General features: G+C 36.1%; 1 protein-coding gene and 1 non-coding gene across 2 annotated transcripts; one reads left to right on the top strand and one right to left on the bottom strand.

Moving 5' to 3' along the window:
* The first annotated feature begins 3,295 nt into the window (after nucleotides 1-3,295).
* Nucleotides 3,296-10,283, top strand: LOC103941022 (NAC domain-containing protein 83). Its single transcript, XM_048574708.1, is given in 5 exon segments — nucleotides 3,296-3,367; nucleotides 8,690-8,906; nucleotides 9,222-9,508; nucleotides 9,758-9,856; nucleotides 9,858-10,283. Coding segments are annotated over 5 exon segments (876 nt in total). The 3' UTR covers nucleotides 10,059-10,283.
* Nucleotides 10,284-20,223: 9,940 nt separating this feature from the next.
* On the bottom strand, nucleotides 20,224-20,303 carry TRNAL-UAG. Its single transcript has one exon. It is a non-coding gene; the product is annotated as a tRNA-Leu (tRNA).
* Nucleotides 20,304-20,663: the final 360 nt, after the last annotated feature.

Raw genomic sequence — 20,663 nt, 5'->3', positions numbered from 1 at the left:
CACTGTGTTGTGTTCCTCTGTTTATTAGGTCACAATTAGATAACTAGACTTCTTCTCATTTCAATGAAATGTTATAAAGATGATCTTTAAGTAAAAGCCTAAAGCCATGGTTGGTTTAGATTATGAAAACTAATTAATGTGGAGCAAGCCTAACAAACGGTTAATACATATTAAATTACTAATTAATCAGTGCTAGAGTATATACATAAAATATATTTGTGTGTCAGTTGTCTATGTTACAAGCAATTGTTTGGAAGTATTTTAAATAGCATGATATGACATCACTCATCCATTTTCTTCTGGGACAAAACTATATGTTAATTATCAAGTTCATTGAACTCCACAAAACCCTAAAATGTATATTATAAACTTGTGACAAATATGAAAGTTAAGTCTGTCGTTGTAAAGAGACGCACTTAGAAAATGGGAAATGATGCTCTGCGAAGAAGAAGAGCACAAATAATACTAAAATCATTGACGTAAAAGGGGAGTGAGCACTATTTTCTTCTTACCCGTCAAACTGCACTTCTACTTGGTTGTGAGCGGTGATCTCTCTTTCCAGCTAATAATTAAACCCTAATGTAATCTGTTGCTTATACTGTTTAATTGTCAATTATTCTTTAATTATACTATTAGGCCTTTAAAAAGCTACTTTGCCACTATTTTATTACCAAGATAAACACTTCAATAGCAACACTTCTTTTTAGAACAAGAGGCATGCATCATCTTGGGTCCAATTAGACCAGTCAATTGCATTGTTCCATAAGTACCCATACCAATCCATTCATATTATAACGTGCACCTTGGGTAAAATTAGATCAACCAATGTCATCTTCTTATAGGTACTCATACCAATTCATCCATATTATAACGTGTACCTTGGGTATAATTAAACCCGTCAATGCCACCGTCCTATAAGTACTCTTACCAATTCATTCATATTATAACATGCATGTATTCATTAGTACTTAAACTTGGTCTATAACATATTTTAACATTACCGTCTATATATATAATAACGTGAACCTAGAATAATGAATATCATGCGACAAAAAAATCGAGAGTAGGGTTCTACCCCCTCCCTCTAGTCCCCTCCTATTTGAACTGTCACGATTAAACGACGTCACGATCTTGTGTTGACTTCTCTATAAAACAAAAGAGATGTGAGAATTTAGAGTTGAGAGATCCATACTCTATAAAATCGTGCAAACATTCTCTAAATTCACATGTCATAGGGGCTGTTTTTCTTTCCAAGTAACCCTATTTATTGACTTCTCCAACTCAAATTTCAAAAGATGGTTTATGCCTAACTCATTATTCATGGCATGGTGTGCATATATGTAGTGTATGTTGGCCATTAGGATGCTTGTAATGGGGGGCAACCCCGAGAAGATGAATTTCCCATTAAAAGTAAAAGGAGTGAGGCAAAGAGGAAGAAAAACCAAGCCAAGTAGCCAACCCCCAAGACCCAAAATTAAAAAATTAAAAAGAATTAAATTGAAAGATTATTAGAGTAATGGAAAACATGATTGGGTCGAAGAAGGAGGAAGGAAGCAGAGAAAGGCATTTTCCACTGAACAACATATTTTACTCAAAAAAAACAATAATTGCAGCCTTTGACGTTTCTCTTTTTTTCTCATCAAAACTCTCTTCGACACCCACACGCAACCTCCTTTGACCCTCACTCTACACAAAAACAAAACCTAATATTAATTAATTTAATAATTTTAAAAAATAGATAACAAATAAAAAATCACAGCCGCATTTCGGCTTACGAAATCCAGCTCCAACTATTCCTTCCATATTTTTTTTTATAATTTATTTTTACAAGTTGGCTGAGAATTTTTTTCATTTTCTTGTGATATTCCCTTTTTTATTTAATACTTTCTTTTTACAAAAGGCTCGCTTTTTATTTTATAAGTCGGTCGACAAAATTGTTTAATTTTTGTGATAAAAGGGTTGCCCTTCTCCCTACGCCTACGGACTCAGGCTTTTCTTTCATTTGTCAATGTTCGATGCTCCGGTTAACTACAATCTAAACCGGCCCACGTTATCCCCACTCCAGTTTTGATAATTCCAAAACTACCCCTGAAGAATCCGGTTTACTACAGAATGATATGATGCTCTTGTTTGGCAAATTGAATGACTACCCCTGTATCTTATGTCCTCACCGGCTTCTTATTCAATATTGTATTTACAAGTTCACCCCTTAACAAAATGCCATATAAAGACAAAGAAGCAATCCAAAGTGCAAGCTACGGAGAATTGTGATAATTTTCAATATTGATATAAAAACTGAGAAACTGTGAAATCGAACAAAATCGGATGAAAAAAAAAACCGTAAGAAACCCGGTTGACCAAAACCGTTTAAATTTGGACCAGAACCAAATTGAACCAAACCAAACCAAATCAGTTTAAAACAGTGCCAGTTCTGACTTCTAATTCTCAAGAACCGTAAGAACTGCACCAGACCGTCTATATTAATTTAAAAAAAAAATCTAATTCTATAGCCCTTATTTTATATGCTCAAACTAAAAATCTATATAAAAATTTCTCAAGCCCAAAAGCCAAAACCTTGGTAATTATCTCACCTCATCCATTCAACTAGAGCCGTGGGTTCACACTCCACCATCCCACTCTCTCCTCTCTTCGTTTTCTCATTTATCTTTATGCATTATGTACACTTTAATTTCATTTTAGGATGTACACTTTGGTCTTGATCTGAGACTTTCTATCTTTTGATTTATATATATGTAAATTTTCTATCTTCCCGTCACAAATCTTATAGATCTAGTAGTGGGACTCAAATTTGTTTGAATTTGTGGTTGAAATATGTGTTTGGAATTGAAAGTAGAAGATTCAAAACAAATATATAAATTATAGAGAGACCCATGAGTGCTTCAATCCAGGTTTTGCAAAGGCAGAGGCAATACTGAAAGAGTGGGGGCAAATAGAAGACGGCAACGAGAGGCAGAACCAGACCGTGTGCTGGAATGTGAAGGTCATTTTGGGAACAACAATAGCGGGAAAATAATGTTTTCGTTTTTTATTTTTAGTAGTGAGTAAGATAATAAGGTGAGTGAAAAAAAAAATGTGAGTGGATGTAGTAGCTCTTTTGTTTTATATCAAAAGAAGTTTATTATTGTAGTAGAAGAAGGAAGAAAACCATCGGACTAGAATCTGTGGGTGGAAGGAGAGGAGTGTCTTTTCAAGAAAATAGATTGTTTAGATGAGTTCTCCTAAAATTTCCAACTGATCGAAAATAGCGAGACAAGAAGATTGAGGAAATCTTGAAATGGGGCATTGCTTGAAGGTGGCACTTTTGTCAGTTTCCCTAAATCCGACGTGGGTGCCCTTCGTCTTGGAGGCAAGTAGGTCCCTGAACTTTATTCCCTCACCCACCCACCCCCCACCACGAGCCATAACATCATCATAATTACTATAACACCCTTGTCATTCTCAACCAAAATTACCCTTTTTCCCTAATCACAAAAAGATGAAACGTACAGATATAAGACTTTATTAGAATTGTTTTTAAAATGATTAAAGTGTCTTTAAAAAATATTTTTAGATTTCAAAAACACTCGAACGTGTTCTCTGTAATAAGCACTGTATTAGTTATGTACTTCTTACATAAATCATTTCAAGTAGTTTTTCAAGATTTACATGTATATTTATCAAAAATTAATTTTAAAAGTGCTTTCAAGATTTTAAAAGTACTGTCAAACGATCTCTTATTTGTACTAAATATTCAAATTAGCTTAACACGCATCCCTATGCGTGCAGCCTACAATCCCATAAAATCAAATATTGGTACCCATTTAATATTGACTAAAATTTTGTAAAGGGGAATAAAAAGAAATGAATATTTTGGAAATTAATTGATTTGTTGCCAAATATTCCATGCATGATATGATTCTTTTTTTTATATATATATATAAGATATATAATTGTTTTATAATTCAATTATTTATGGTTTGATCTATTTTGGCAAGTAACTTAGGTGGCTGAAGATATTATGCCATACTTATATTCTTCATGTTTAATTGTCCAACCAAATACTTACAACTTTCTTTTAATCCACCTATTTTAAGTTAAGATGTCATAAGATTATGAGCCTTGATGTTAGTATCCCAAATTTTGTGGCTGAAGACCTAAAGATGCTTTGGGTAGAAAATATGATTATGTGATAGAGGTTAAAGGTAAAAATGATAGAGGAAGACTCATAAAGACTTATAAGAAACTCTAAAAAAGACATGAAGTACTTGAAGATAACAGAAGATTTGACACAAAACCGACGCACTGGCATTCTAGGATTCATATTGCCAACTCACTTAGTAGGATAAGACTTTGTTGATATTATATTCGATATAACTGGATCCATGCTTAATGAAAATTAACAATTATAAACAACCTAATAAGATCTTTGATAGAAACTTGAAAGAAAAAAATGAAGCCAAAATCTTATGATGGATTTTATATGGAATAACATCAACAGGATTTGGTTATTACGTAACCAAAGAGATTGTTAAAAGAGTTACACTATTAACTTTTAAGTACTCATTGAAGTATTAGCTGACCTTTCTATGTTTTTTGTCGGGAGTATTTGGACTAACCTCAAATAAATAGATTACTGTCATTTAATATTTAATATTAGGAACTGTTATTAGTACTACCATAAATCTCATTATACATTTTTCATAAGTGTTTTTTTTCTTTCTAATTATAGAAAGTTTGGAGTGCAAAATGAGATTTTTGAAGTGTCAATAACAATTCCCTAATATTATAATTTAATGATAATTTTTTATTTATAATTTAGAAATTTTATATTCAATTGAACAACGAGTTCTAATTCAATTTATTGTGAATAGTTCATTGGCTTAACCCAAATCGCAGGCGTTTTAGTGAATCTATATTGTTGTATAAAAGATAAAAATTTAATATAATTATCTTTTATTTTTTGCCATGATACTAAACATTTGAAATGGATAATAATATATATATATATTTTTTTTTAACAAACAATATTATCTAATGTGAGATCCTACATCGCACAGGGAAGTGGATCTTGTAAGCCTTATATGTATATTCTCATCTCTACCTAACATGAGGCCTTTTGAGAGCTCATTGGCTTCGGGTTCCGTAGGAACTCCGAAGTTAAGCGAGTTCCTGCGAGAGCAATCTCAGGATGGGTGACCCATTGGGAATTTCTCGTGTGAGTTCCATAAACAAAACCGTGAGGGTGTGGTCGGGGCCCAAAGCAAACAATATCGTGCTACAGTGGAGTCGAGCTGGGAATGTGGTAAGGGCCCGAGCCGAGATATGACAATTTGGTATCAAAGCCAATCTCTGGCCGGATGTGTGCCGACAAGGACGTCGGGCCCCTAAGGAGGTGGATTGTGAGATCCCACATCGCCCAAGGGAGTGGATCTTGTAAGCCTTATATGTATTTCTCATCTCTACCTAACACAAGGTCTTTTGAGAGCTCACTGGCTTCGGGTCCCGTAGGAACTCCGAAGTTAAGCGAGTTTGCGCGAGAGCAATCCTAAGATGGGTGACTCACTGAGAAGTTCTCGTGTAAGTTTCCAGAAATAAAACCGTGAGAGTGTGGTAGGGGTTCAAGGCGGACAATATCGTGCTACGGTGGAGTCGAGTCCGGGATGTGGTGGGGGCTCGGGCCGGGATGTGACATCTACACTACCCCGGGGGGGAGGGAGAAGGGTGAGTTTATCCTCACAATAGATTAGCAATAATATGGTTCAAATTCATCTTTAGCGAGAATCGAACCTAAGACATCTTTACAAGTAAAGAGGAATAAGTGGACTAATAATATTAGATTAGATATAAAAAGATATTTTTAATTGTGTAAGACACAACTAACAAAGAATATTAAATTGTAAATAAAACAAAACTGCGTAGAAATAAGTACATGAAAGCCTAATATTCTCATTCCCCCTTGTGTACTTGGTAAGAGCCCCTTCACGTCGGATCGATAATATATTTTTAGCTTATGAAGCACCCGATAAATAAGAAGGATATCTGAACCTTCTTCAAATAATTCCATTTTATGAGGATTAAAAAAAGAAATTGGTAAAATTTTTCTTTTTTTTGACATCATAGATATCGAAAAGTAAAGAAGTCAAATGTTTTCTCATCGGAAAAAAACTGTTAAGAAGCAGGTAAGAAAGGCTCCCTCCCGCTATGCGGTCTTGTATAAAGCCCTTCTGCCCATTATTGATCTCCATTTAAGCGAGTAGATTGAAAGTTGTGGAGGTGATAGCAAAAGTAAGTAGGGAAGCACAAGCAAGAGGTCTTCAAATAACTTTTGTGTAATAAAATTTCTAAGTCGCATTTCATTAGTCTTTAAGGTAAAGCCTCGCTTAATCATTCATAGACCATTTCTTCTTTCTTCAACCGGTCATATCTGATTTGGCTGGTAACGATATGAGAAAAGGGTCCAAAATAGTTAATTTTTTTTTTCTAAGTTGCAAATTTAAGGGGGCGGATGAATCAAGTACGGCCTCTAAAAACATACAATAATCAGCTTTTTAATAACATTTGTCTTTTTTATTGGTGTCGTCAATGGTTTACTTTCTTGAATGAAAGATAAAAATAAAAAATAAAAAACTACAAAAATAAAAGCCTAATATTCTCATTTCTCAACAAATTTAGGCAGTTTTGTTTTTGTTGGTTCTTTAATATTCCAAAAAGAAGAAGAAAAAAAAAACCGCAGACATAAATATTCCGTAGTCCGACCTTTTGTTTACCTGGCAAATGGCACCATAACTATTTGTTGATGACAGAGGCTACAACCGTAATTTCACCCAATGACTTTTAAGGCTTTTGGTCAAGTACGGCTGTCAGCATGACCTAACGTGACTTCATCCTTACAAGGCCGTAACCCTTTGCTGCCTGCAACTAATAATTTGGAGTACGATTTTCTCTTCTCATATTTTTATCTCTTCTCCTCCTCTTCTTTCACATATTTTTTTTAGTTTTATTGTTTTTATAAAAAATTAATATAATATATTAACATAGCTAAACCATAACCGTTTAAATAAAAAGAGAGAAAATGAGAGAAATATTAAAAGGGGAGAAAACCCTTCTCCAATACCTTCTGCTCTTACCGGTACTTGGCCTTTGCTCATCAGACTTCGGTACAAAGACCATAATACCCTTCAAGCATTTCCTCTCTCAATTGTACGGAAAAATCTACCTACAACGACGGTGTTATTCTAGCAGTATTCTAAATTAATAATGCATTGATATCAAATTTTATATATGACAGTGTGTTACTGGTTTGAAATACTGCTATTGTTACAATAGCATATAAGAAAAACTACTTGCATATGTGTCCATAAACATTTCCTTTTCTGAGTTTAATAAGTTAACTTAATAATTGTGTTAAAATGTGGATTTGAGATAAGGAATGCTACTTCTAAGACTCGCTTCTACGTTTATATATATCTGATGGTGATTTGGAGATAATATATGTTACTTTTAAGCCTCATTTAAACTTTCGGGCATGCGAAATAAATGAATGAAGACATGATTTTCGGGTAGTCATAGAATGAGTTTACTTGTTTCTATACAAAGCCTAATCAAGTAATCACAACCGAGAGTGAAATATCTCGTCCATCTTTTGTTGAACGGTAGGGTAGATGTTGCAATGTCAGGAAGTAGAGAGTAGCTTTCCTGCATCTCATTGCAAGTAAGGAGCCATGCATTGCTTATTCCCTAAATTTTATAAAAGAAACCTACTTAAAATAGCATTGCTAATGTTGCAGTATCCCAAACCGATCAGACATTTACTTGTATGTAAGATTTCCTACGTAATAATATGTGATTGCTTTGGAGTAAAATTACAATGACATCTCCATAAAATTAATCACATGTCAATCACAAAATTGACATATATGCGAAAACAGTTTTTTTGGTGATTCTAAGAAGTTATTAAAATAACCTATTACAACTAAGAAGCCAATAAACGTACACAATATAATTGTTTTGTGAGATGACCAAAATGCACCTCCCCACCGTCCAAAAAATATACAAGTTTGCAACATGAAGGGTAAGGATTAAAATGGCAATTTAGGTAAACGATAAAACAAAACCATACTCTAATCAAAATTTGAGATTTGGAAGGCAGGGAAGAAACCCAAAAGGGCTTTAACAGCTTCGGTTATTTCCACACACACACAAAGGTCGAACACCAAAAGAAGAAAGTCTTCCTCTCTCTCTCTCAAAGGATTTTGGGTTTCGTTTAGTTGGCAAAAACTTTAACCTTTTCGCAGAGCCCTCGACGTTTTGTTAAAATTGTGTCCAAGTAAAGGAGATTGAGTCTTGTTTACGCCAAATGGGCGTCCTCTTCTCTCTCTCTCTCTCTCTCTCTCTCTCTCCTCGCATTGTCTCTAACACCCATTACTATAAAAGAAGCCACACTTTCTCACCTTGAAACTCACCACCATTAATCTCTCCAAACTTTTATTTCCGTTAGGACTCTTCGTTCCTTCTTGTTCTTGTTCCCTCTTGTTCTTGTCCAATCACCTCGTTTGTTTATATTATCCAATCCTCCAACGGACTATAAGACCCTGTCATGACTCTGTTTGCTCAGGATTAGATTTCTGAGTTGGGATTGGACAAAAAGGCTTTAACCTTTTCAGTTCATTGGACTTTCTCGGACTAAAAGGCTTTAGCTTTTTCAGTTCATTGGGATTTTCTCGGACATGGAGAGATTAATTTTGTGAAGAATGGTGTGCTGAGATTGCCTCCCGGTTTTCGATTCCACCCGACGGACGAGGAGCTTGTTCTGCAGTACCTGCGGCGCAAGGTTTACTCCTGCCCCTTGCCTGCCTCCATCATCCCGGAGGTTGATGTCTGTAAGGCCGACCCTTGGGATTTGCCAGGTTGGTTTTTCACTTTTCCGTGCAATTCACTTCTTCCGTTTGAAGTGATTGTTTTTTTTTTATCTTTAATTTTGATTTGGTTTGACCAAACTACAATGCCAAATGCCTACCAATCAAGACCCAAATCAGTGTTTTAGACGGAAATGGTATCGAATCTCCCATTTTTCGGCTTCTGCACTCGTTCTGTGAGTGCGGAAATCGTCAAGTATTCAGTTTGGAGCGCAGAGAGCTTGAAATGGAGCTCGAAAATCGCTACTTATAAGAAATTAGATGGAGAATTGAAAGACTCAGTTGGTTTGTTTTGTTTTGGTTTAGGTGATTGTGCGCAAGAGAGGTACTTCTTCAGCACTAGGGAGGCCAAGTACCCCAATGGGAACCGATCGAACAGAGCGACGGGCTCTGGTTACTGGAAGGCGACCGGATTGGACAAGCAGATTGTGACTTGCAGGGGCGGCCAAGTCGTGGGAATTAAGAAAACTCTGGTTTTTTATAGAGGAAAGCCTCCCCATGGCACTAGGACCGATTGGATTATGCACGAATACCGCCTAGTTTTGCCCGAAAATCCGGCCTCCGTTGCCCCACCAGAAAAGAATGCAACCCAAGTGAGCTTCTTGTTCTATTTAGTGTTATTTCAATGAGATTAGCAGTTTATTTTGTCATAAGATCAAAGCGGAGGCTTAAAAGTCATCCTTGGTCACATGTTTTATGATTGAAGCCAGAACGGTATCTGATTATCTTCGAGTCCCCAACTTAAACTCCCAATTTTGAAGAACCCCATTTGAGATATTTCTTCAATTCTGCTCTCCAAACCACAAAGAACACATTTTTATTTTACTATTTTGTTGTTGCAGAGCCCTGTGGTGCCAATGGACAACTGGGTTCTTTGCCGCATATTTTTGAAGAAAAGGGGAGGCAAAAATGAGGAGCAGCAAGTTCAACAGCCCTCCCTGCGATGTTCGAAAACCGAAGAACTCGAGGCCTGTTTTCTACGATTTCATGACGAAAGACAGGGCAAATTTGAGCCTTGCACCTTGTTCTTCCTCCTCAGGGTCGAGTGGAATCACAGATGTGGTTTCTAGTGAGCAAGTAGACAATGATCACGAAGAAAGCAGTAGTGGCAATAGTTTAGGTTTAGTTAGAAGAAAACAGTAGCAGTTTAAATTAATTAATTTATAATCCGCTTAAATTAGTTCGTTTATGTTCCAGTAATTGGGCTCTTCTGGTTGCTTTATCAGAATAAACATCTGAGAAAAATCCAAGTTTAGGAAGAAAATCGGCAAGTAACTTGTAGTCCGTAATTCGGAGAGTGATGGATGGTTTTTATAATTTATGTAATCAAATCCCACGTTTTCTAATATCTGATGTATTTACATTCTATTTCCATTTGTTTGGACCCGATTTCAGCACTAACAGTGGCACTCTCGCGTATTAACAATTCTCCATTCTCACTATTTGTTTGAGTGGTTGGAACGATTTTGGGTGATTATATAATCCAAAAATTCCATAATGCTCGGTAGTATGCGATACTCTTCAGATATTGAAAAAAAATCCTTGTAATCTGAACATGTTCTTCTGCATTTCACGCAGCAGAATTTATTTATAGAAATATATGATATTTTCAAGGAATAAGTGTTGAAAAGTGATCCAGAGAGGAGCAAAAGAATTTAGAATAATTTTTATCTCTGCAAAGATCGTCACCTTCGCACGAGGTTCCATTTCTCCCTTTGTGGAAAGTTCAAATTCACACTCAAAAGGAACCCAATTCCGAAACATTGTTTTCAGATGGTTCGAAATCAAATCTCCAAGAATCAAATTCCAAGCCGGCTCTCTCTCTCTCTCTCTCTCTCTCTCTCGCAAATCTTCAAATGCACTCCAATCTGCATCATGGAAGATTAAACCCCGGAATCTTATTCCCAAGAAACAGACATTCTGACCTAGTTTTTCCACAAACATTTGTTGCAATTTTGTACTATTTTTAGTGTCTTACAAAAAAATAGGGGTCTTATAAGGGAAAAACTTATGTAGAGCAACCGGGGATCATTATAGGGTTCCACTCGGCTCCACTAATCTCGTCTAGGTTGAGAGCTGTTATGGTGACAAATCATACCAATATTTATCTTTATTTGTAAGGCATATCTCAAAACAGCACAAGACCTATTGTATTTTGGTTTCAAAACTTTACGTTAATTTCATTCAATGTGAACACTAATCTAATCAGATAATCTTACAAAAGTTTTTCTCGTACGAATGCAGGTTGGTGATGTAGGGAAACAGGGCTAACTAAATTTTGAATCTAAAAGACCAGTTGGTGAAAGTAGAGAAGCGACTAAAAATACAGTGGAATGTTTGCTTAGCAGGGACCAGCACTGCAAAGTGAAAAGAAAAATGGGATTTGGCCAGTTGGGAGAGGGTCCCAAGTTTTGAAAACGGATCCGTCCCATCAATCAGACACCTTAAATTTCCTAAAAGCACATGATTTCTGGCGCATTTATTCCTGCTAGTTTACGTAAACGATACCTCTTATTCTTAATCCAAACAGAGTTATAACTCTGATAGACAACAAATTAGCCCAGATTAGGGGAAAGATTGTCCCACTAGAGTGAGCATCCTCGTCGGATTTTTTTTGTGAAGATCTTGAAGATCCTTTAATTACATCCGTTCATCGTACATCATGCAGTCAGTTTTTATCAGATACTGTTTATATTCAATATTAAATAAAAAAATTTACAATAATTTATGACCGTACGATATACGATGAATAGATATGATTAAAGGATCTCCAGAATCCTCCTAAGTCCCACTGGCATCTACTCGCTGCTTCTACTTGGGATACGTTTCGGCAATCCAAGCCTACAGTTGGTTGGTCTAAGCTTGTTTGGTATAATCAAAATATTTCGAAGATAAGCTTCATTCTTTGGTTAGCTATTAAATGCAAGCTTTCTACCATGGATAGAATTTTGACTTTTGCTTCGTTGGTTCTTGTCACTTGTGTACTCTGCTCTAGTGCTACGAAGTCCCATTGCCACCTCTTCTTTGAGTGTCCTTTTACCGATGGTATTTGGTCTTCGGTGCTATTCAAGTGCGATGTCCCTTGGCTAAGGCTCCCTTGGCCTCTTTTTGTCATGTGGGCTACTAGCCGTTGCAGGGGAAAATCTCTATCTTCGATAGTTTTGAAGTTAAGTCTTGCTGTTACAGTGTATTATGTTTGAAGGCAGCGGAACAACCGTAGATTCAAGAACTTATGTCAACCCTTTGCGGTGGTTCTCAACTCAATTAAGTCCACCATTAGACTTCGATTAAGTTTTTTGAAAATCACCCATTCCGCTGCTAATGACTCTACTTTACGGGAATGGAATATAACTATGAATAGTTAGTGTTTTTTCGCTGCTTTGATGTAGCGTTGTTAACTTTGCTGTCTATTTTTCTTTTAGCTACAGCTCTTTGTTGCGTGTTTGTTTTTTTAGCTACTCTTTACTACTTGCATTCTTTTTTCTCTCATCAATATATTTTATTTAAAAACATTGACGTGCATTAATTTTTGATAATTTTATCATTAATTAGTTCCTAATTATTACTTTAATTATATTTACTTCATGTTTTGCACACCTGTCGCGCATGCAAGAGCCACGAGCCTGACGTAGTTGATTCCATCACCAGTAGAAAATTATTGGCCCAAAAAAATCATCAGTAAAATATTATGGATGCCATGGACACAAAGTACACACACAACTCATCATGGAATCCCTCCTCCTATTATGTAATGATAATCAAATTGAGGTAGCGGATAATCGTAATTTCTCATCAATTTGTTTTTTAAGTAAGAAGTAACAAATTTAGGTAATAGATCTGTAACATTATTTTTTTACACAATTTTCGATACTAAGAATCAACTAACATAACAGATGGAGTGTATAGTCATAATTGTTGAAAAAAGAAATTTGTGCTTGAATATTTTTTATAATATACATCATACATGGGTATAGCCTCGAATGTTCGAAAAATGTTATGAGGTGTTCGAAAATGGTTGAAGTAGTTGAATAGGAGGATCATTATGACTATATAGCTCTTAGTAAATTTACCAAAGATGAAAATGACTGATATTATGGATGATTGGTTACGGAGGGACCACTTCGTTTTTGTAGGTTGGTCTGGGCTCGTACTATTTTCTTGTGCCTATTTCATTTTATGGGATTGGTTTATAGGTACAACTTTTATAATTTCTTGGTATACTCATAGATTAGCAAGTTCCTATTTGAAAGGTTGTAACTTCTTAACCCTGACAGTTTCCACTATGGCTAATAATTACAACATCTTCATGAAAGAGTCATGTCACTTTCAAAACTCTTTGATACTGTTATGTTATACTAAGTACCAGTTTGGCACAGCTGAAATTATAAAAAAAAAAAAGCAGCTATGAAAAAAAGTTGGGATGTAAAATGTGTTTGGTAAATGTAAAATAAATGCTTCTTTTCAAAGTTTCAGCCAAAATAAGCAGAAAAATGGAAGCAGCATTTTGCTGCTTCTCAAAACCAGCTTTTTTTTCAAAGTAGGTGGATGAACAGTAGAGTTTAATGAAACTTTCTTAAACCCAATTATAATCTCTTTCTCTTTCTCTTTCCCTTGATCTCCATCTGGCGCATCAATGCCATGTCGTGGAAGAACGTCATAAACTCCTTGGAAGTGGTCTCGAGCGTGCGCGATGGCAGCTCGTAGTTGTGGGAGGTGAAGGGGAGGGACGTCTTGATCATGAGGGTGGTGGAGTCATGGTGGCGAATGAGAAGGGACATCAGAGAGATGAGGTGAGGGATAAGGCGGAGGTGAAGGGACTTAGGAGATTGGAGTCGGAGGAGAAGGTACTGGGTTTCCCGGCGATTCCAAATACCCCAGAATCATCGCCGTGCAGCTTTCTAGCAAATCGTCGAGACAGGGTTTCGATGGCAAAGATCCGACTACAACTGGGTTTTCCAATTTGAAGACACATCCTCAAAGACGAGATTGCCCACGTCAAAATCCCATAAATTTCACAATTCGTTTTCGGTTTTTGTTTAGCAGAACCTTAGGAAGGAGGAAGAGAGGGCGGTGGTGGGGTGGTGATGAAAGGTTGAGGGGGACACGGGTTTTTTTTTTTTTGGGGGGGGGGGGGGGGGCAGGACACGGCAAATCCTAGAAATCCCATTTTAAAAAATTATACCCTTTTAGTCATTTAAAATACTCACAACAGTTTTATATAAAGTTTACCAAACACTTGAACATTTTTTTTTTTTTTTGTTAAAAGCACTTTTACAATAAAAAGTTTACCAAATATGTAATTGCTTTATTTTACAACTACTTATTTTTACAGCACAACATATGCAGTTTTTTTTTTAAAACACAACAATACCAAACTAGCCCTAAAAGAAAGAAAAGGAGCGTAAATACAATATCTGACCAAAGTTATTCAAAATTCTTTATTTAGGAATCATCTAGAAGTATAAACCCCTTACGCATCTAATTTTCTATTTGAAAATACAAAGAGCGATCTAAAACGAGCTTTTAACTCTTTGAATTTAGCTTCTTTCATTGAAGTTGAAAGGTAAATTTATAAACATGATCAATTCTAAAGAACAAGAGAAAAAAATTGTAAAAAAATGATGGAACAAAACCTACAAGATTGGTTGTTGTCCTATACAAACATGAGGCATGGATGATGATGATATCGTAGGTTGGATAGGTTTGAGGAGGATGGGCCACAACCCCATCATCCAGTGCCAAGTGGACATCAAGTGGACAAGGGACGGCATAATGATATGATTAAACCTTTGATTATCACTCCCCAGAAATATTACGGAAACTTTTTTAAAAGTGAAATTTTTTTTAGAATTATTTATCATCTTACAGTTTAATATTAATTTTTAAACTAAGATTATAAAATATATTAAACAAAAAATATAAAATGATAAAGAATTTATGAAAAGTCTAATTTTGAGGGAGCACCGTTATCATTTCTCCCCTGATTAATGAATAATTGAGAGGGCAATTTGCCAATTTGCCGTGCCATGAACAGAGGGGAAGAACCTACAAAATTAAATATATTTTAGGAAAATAAATAAATAAAAATATGTGCCGGCCAATGTTTCTTTGACACTGGTTTAGAATCACCTATTTTCCTTTTGGAGTTCTTCACGTCACTTTTTCTATATATTTCTTTTCATTTTCATCACACAAAAAATAATTAAATAATAAAAAAAATTGTGTGTATGTGAGAGAGAGGAGAGAGAGAGGGGATTGGATTGGATTGGATTGTGGATTGCTGACTTGGGTTCTCAAATTGTCGATCACGTGGGCGGGCCGTCGTGGTAGACCACACACTACAGCTACAAACTGATTAGGTCAATCACATAAAGAAATACACTTGCCCCCGTCGCATAAGGACGTCTATGACGGGGACTTATCCACAGTAGTGTTTCATGTCAATAATACGTTTTAAAAAGAGATTCTTTTATATTGTTTCATTAGAATAATACATTTTTTGGCAAATTTCTTTATATAATTTTATATTATTGATACAAAGTAATACAACGACAGTATGTCGTGTCATGAAAGTTGATTTTCTGCCCTCGAAACGCATAGGAATTGAGGGGGTGAGGGGGTAGTTTGTGGTCTCTATCATCTCTCAAAGGAAGGGCAATTCTGACATTTTCAAAAACATTACCAAGCAGACAGGGAATGTATTTTATCCATTTGTGTATGTTGATCAGTTCCACAACCAACCACTTTTATATATTATTTCCTTTTCTTTTTTTTTGAAAAAATTAAGTTTTAAGAGGGGTTGCTTAGGATCTATGCAACAGAGACATCTCCAATTTTTAAACCAGTTCTAATGGCACGGTCAAATCAAACACTAATCAAAATAATAATCTCCAACATTAAAATTAATGAGGGTGGACCTCCCATTGCTAATGAAGGTTCTCTCTAGAACTCCATGCCAAACGAGCAAGATGGTTATGTACAGTGAATCTTAATTATTGTAAACCTCAATTTAACTTACATGAATAGGATGACAGGAAGCGTAAGGCTCATGCTCGTTTTATAACGAACGACGGGATAATCCACCCGCAACAAAACTATACAAGTGTAATAAATTAAAGGGTTCAAAAGAAAGATGGAGTAAACTACAGAGACAGTTTGTCAATTAGGCAAAGGACTAGGACAAATATGTCCCTACCCAAATTGTGACAGAGGGAAGTAGAGATGGAACTAAAACTGCACAGCTAAAAGGAATCCAATGTTTGAGAATCTCAAGAGGGAGGGTTGGATAATTTTTTTGTTGGTATATTTAAATGAGGCATTCAGTAGGTGGGTAGGTTCCCTATGGCAGAAGGAAATACCTCCCCACACGGTAGCTATTTGCCACAGCTAACCCCTCAAACAGATTTTAAAAGCTAATACCAACTGTTGCACAAAGATGTAAATTATGTGGCCTAATTGAATTAAATGGGGGTCAATGATATTTGTGTTTCCTCTAAGAAATTTTTCAGTGTGTCAAAAACACGAATCGGCATATTCATTGTCATAAGATAAGTAGTTAGAATTTTGTTTTAAAGCATTCAATCATCAGTATTATAACACTTGATGGACCAAGCTGTGTTTCTAACCCATTAAAAAATCTCTCCTACTCAAGAGGGTAAAAAACTCGAATGGGTCTCAAAAAAGGTTGGGTTTTTTTTTGTCCCAATCAACTCTGTGCTAATCCACCTTAAAAGAGCAACCCTACTCAAGTTTATCTCTGAGTTTATTTCAGGAGAAGTAACTTCTCCACATGCCTCCGTTGCACACTTGCGTTAAAAGCAAAAATAAACATAAGTGTGCAGAAGAAAAACCCGAACGAGCGGAAATTATTTCTTTCCTAAAGATTAAAGGATTTAGAGGTGATGAGCTCCTTGACAGGAAACAAGGGACGGCAACAACCTCCACGATGACCAATTAGTTTCTCACCTTTCTTCCCTGTACTAAAAGATGATCAATTTTCCATCTTTTTGGCAAGCAGAAAGTGAGACATTTCAACATCCAAAGATGCACTAACTTGTCAAATATCTTTAGATTTCCCTGCTGCAGAAATCTTGTATAAATAAAAGACAAAGACGTACATATGATATTGAACACACATATGGAGGAGCATTAAGCTCATGTAATGGAATCATATATGGTTGCGTGCTAAAAACCATAAACTCATCACCAATGAATGGCCTCAAGCATCTCTCTTCAAATTCTATGAGTTGATAGCGACATATGCAGACAACGAAAAATGAACTAATTTAATTAAGTTTTCCGATGTTGAACGGTACTAGATACTACAGAAGGGGTTGGGAACGTGAAGGATTTTTCAACCCGTTTTTCGGCCTTTTTTGTGTCCACATTTCATCAGTAGGTACATCAGTTATCTTATACACAAAAACATGGACCACACAACATCCTATGACAAAGCTCGGTATTATCCTATGGTTGGGAGTGCAAAGATTCCCTCCCTAAAAGGTAACCTAATTCCATCAGCCCTACAAACCAAGGGCGGACTTTTCATTAGCAATGATAACTTGCTGATGCAATTTCACTAAACGATCCCTTTCGACAATAAAATTCCTAATTCTTCAAACAACTTCGACTTAAACATTACAGTAGGCCTAGAGATATTTCCTCCATAAAGAATAGTCATTTCATGAGTTTTAAAAGTAAAATAACTTAAGATGTCCTGAAATCCGACAGCCAATCTCAGCTTACGGCCAGCTTAGTTTTGGCATTGACTACTGAATGACATGCTTAAAGACACATTCCTACCGGGCAATACAGCTACCATAAACCAATAAGCTTCATATTGGAGATACACATTGACAGCAAGCAATACAGAATAGTCTTATTGATCATCGGAGTTATCCACGTTATATAAGACCACAATCGTTTTCAGTCCAGGACTTAAACACTCAACTCTAGAAATAGAAAGATCAAAATGGAAGTTCACGATAGCATTCAGTCGAAGATTATAACAAATAGTTGACATTTATAGCATTGCTATTCCTGAACCAATGCATCCAGGTTTGCCTAGCTTCCTTACTCACATTATTGGCTACCTGTGTTTTTTTTCTCAGACACTCCAACAGTAGCAGCACCCGATGACTGTGAAGGTGTTTCTGCACATGCCCTCAGGACAGCTTCATTCTGCAAGGAAAGTGGCATTTCCAGAAGTTCAATATCAGTCTAGTCTAACAGAAGATCACCCACTTTTGTGACACAACATTAATCCCAACACAGAATTTTGAGGGTACAAGTATAAGACACACTCCATAAGTACATTGCACTATCAATATTCTAGCAGTGCATTCATCTAGATGTATATATACGAAGTAGCTCTTCATGGAACAACCCACAACCTGACGTTCTTGTAAACAGAAGCAGATACTAGAGGGAGATGGTAAAGGCATAAGCACATGGATTAGACCGTCCAAGTAGACTATGATTGAAATGGGCAGGATTCTATAAGAGGTGAAAAGACCCGTATAGTACAGAATAGACTCCACAGGCAGCCAAAACCTGCACTTGACATTTTTCATTGAATAAATATTATATATCCCGCAAAAACTACAATGGTGTGTCTGGATGAGGAATTTCCAAGTGCCATGGAATTTAAGCTACGTTAGTAAGAAATGCACAACAAATTATTAAATAGAGGGTTTGAAATGCACTACATGATCATTTCAAAGCCGCCAAACAAAGAACTTTCAAATGACTCTTTCAAGTAATCATAAATAAATCCTGCATCTAGTCATTTCAAATCCCTCCATATAATGTTTTGTAACGCATGTCTTACTAATGTAGCATAAGTCCTTGGTACCTCCAAAAACACCACAATGGAATTAGACTGAATCAATGATTGATAATTAGGATCCAAAAGATTGAAGAAAATAGAATTCCAAGGAAAAACAATCAGTCTGGTATTAGCGGGATCACATTAGATGATAATCATGTTTAAGCTCAATGACTACGAACAAACAAGCTTTTGCATATACATAACACAGTTTCCTTCGTAGGGAATTTCATCTATTACACCCGGTTAATCTACTAGAAATTACGATTACATGAATAATATGAAAGGATACCACTACTCCACTGAATCCAATACTATGGTCATTTATCGAGACCAAAGTCGCCAAACTCAATCACTTCCGCTTATTTTTATGTTGAAACTATGATTTAGAAAACCCAATGGAAATTTCTCAGTTTTCACATGTCTAAAATCAACAGCCCTTCACCAAATGCTGAGGTTTATGCACTACTATTTACACGCCACATAACTTTTCACATCAAATAATCCGATTTCAAGCAAGTAATAGCTCCAAAATTTGAAGTGTTCAGTAAAACCCTAAACCCTAAAACCCTAATCAGAGGCTGACAGATCAGAAATGATATGGAACAGTAAGAAGGGAGAAGGGAACCTGCCAAACGCGGAGGAGGCGCTTCTTGGCGTTGGCTTTACGGGTGGTGGTCAGCTTTATTCTCTTCCAAACAAGACCGCCGGAGTCGTGCTTCTTCACTATCTCCAGCATTCGCGTCCCCCAAAACGCACCCGCCATCTCTCTCTCCTCCCTCTCTCTCCTCCCCTTCTTTTTGCTCTCCGTTTTGGATCTCCTCTTGGATTCGTTGGGTTTTTACAGAGATTGGGCTTTGTTGATCCATTACACTTTCGAAAGGATATTTGGGCTTACTTACTCTTTCGGATATTGGGCTCAAAATAGTTCAATCTGGCCCATTTAGGTTGGATCCCAGCTAGGGCTCTGATCTTTTCAAATACTGAGAAATATGATTTACATAATCTCTTTTCTTTTTCTGCACAATCATATTTATTTATATATTAAGATTATTTTTTATTTCTTATATCAAAATGCTAGAATTAAACAAGAGTAAAAAAGAATAAAAATGGTGTGCGAAAATTATTTTTCCACAAAAATATGAAATTATGATTCATGTGACATGTAGCGGTTATGACAGTATCACTGTCGAAATATCACATTAGCCCATTTAATTAGAAAAATCTTTGTTTATGTCAACGAAAAATAAAGAAAGAAATTTGTTTTGCATCGTTTTACTACAAATTGTTCTTCCTTAATTAGATGCAACGAGGTTTGTGAGCGTCATTTTTTACTGAAAGGTAATTTGAACTTAAAATGTCCCACTTCATCATTCCATCCAAAACTACTTGGGCTAAAAGTTGTTTGGTGGAGTATTTTCTTTAGCTGAGAGTGATTGTTTGCTAAGTCTATGGTTATACAAAAAATAATAAAAAACATTTTGACGGCTGTGGGATTTGAACCCACGCCCTTTCGGACCAGAGCCTAAATCTGGCGCCTTAGACCACTCGGCCAAACCGTCGCATGGAAATGTTTTCCTAATTACTAGATAAGTAATTGTTTGAAGATTGTTAACAGCTGACTCACTGGGCTCTTGGGTCATGGGCCTGTGACTTCATTTCATAAATGTTATGGGCTCTAACTTGAGTTTGATTTTACTCGTCAATCGCACATAACACGGAGATTACGCTTCTAGTTTAATTCAATATTCCGTTGATAAACATTTCGTTTTTATTTACATGTATTTATTTTTTATTGTTTGATGCTTCATATAGACGGAAAATAAATGACAGAAGCTTTAAGTAAAGAATAAAAGAATGATGAAATAAAAGGACATGGCGGGAGGGATGAGGGAGAAATAAAGGAGAATACATGAAAACAA

This window comes from the organism of the source record quoted next, unplaced genomic scaffold (genome assembly GCF_019419815.1).
Source record: "Pyrus x bretschneideri cultivar Hongxiangsu unplaced genomic scaffold, Pyrus_bretschneideri_v1 Contig74, whole genome shotgun sequence".
Classification (NCBI taxonomy): domain Eukaryota; kingdom Viridiplantae; phylum Streptophyta; class Magnoliopsida; order Rosales; family Rosaceae; genus Pyrus; species Pyrus x bretschneideri.
Note: the sequence above shows the minus strand (reverse complement) of the source record. Positions and strands in the feature narration are given on the sequence as shown.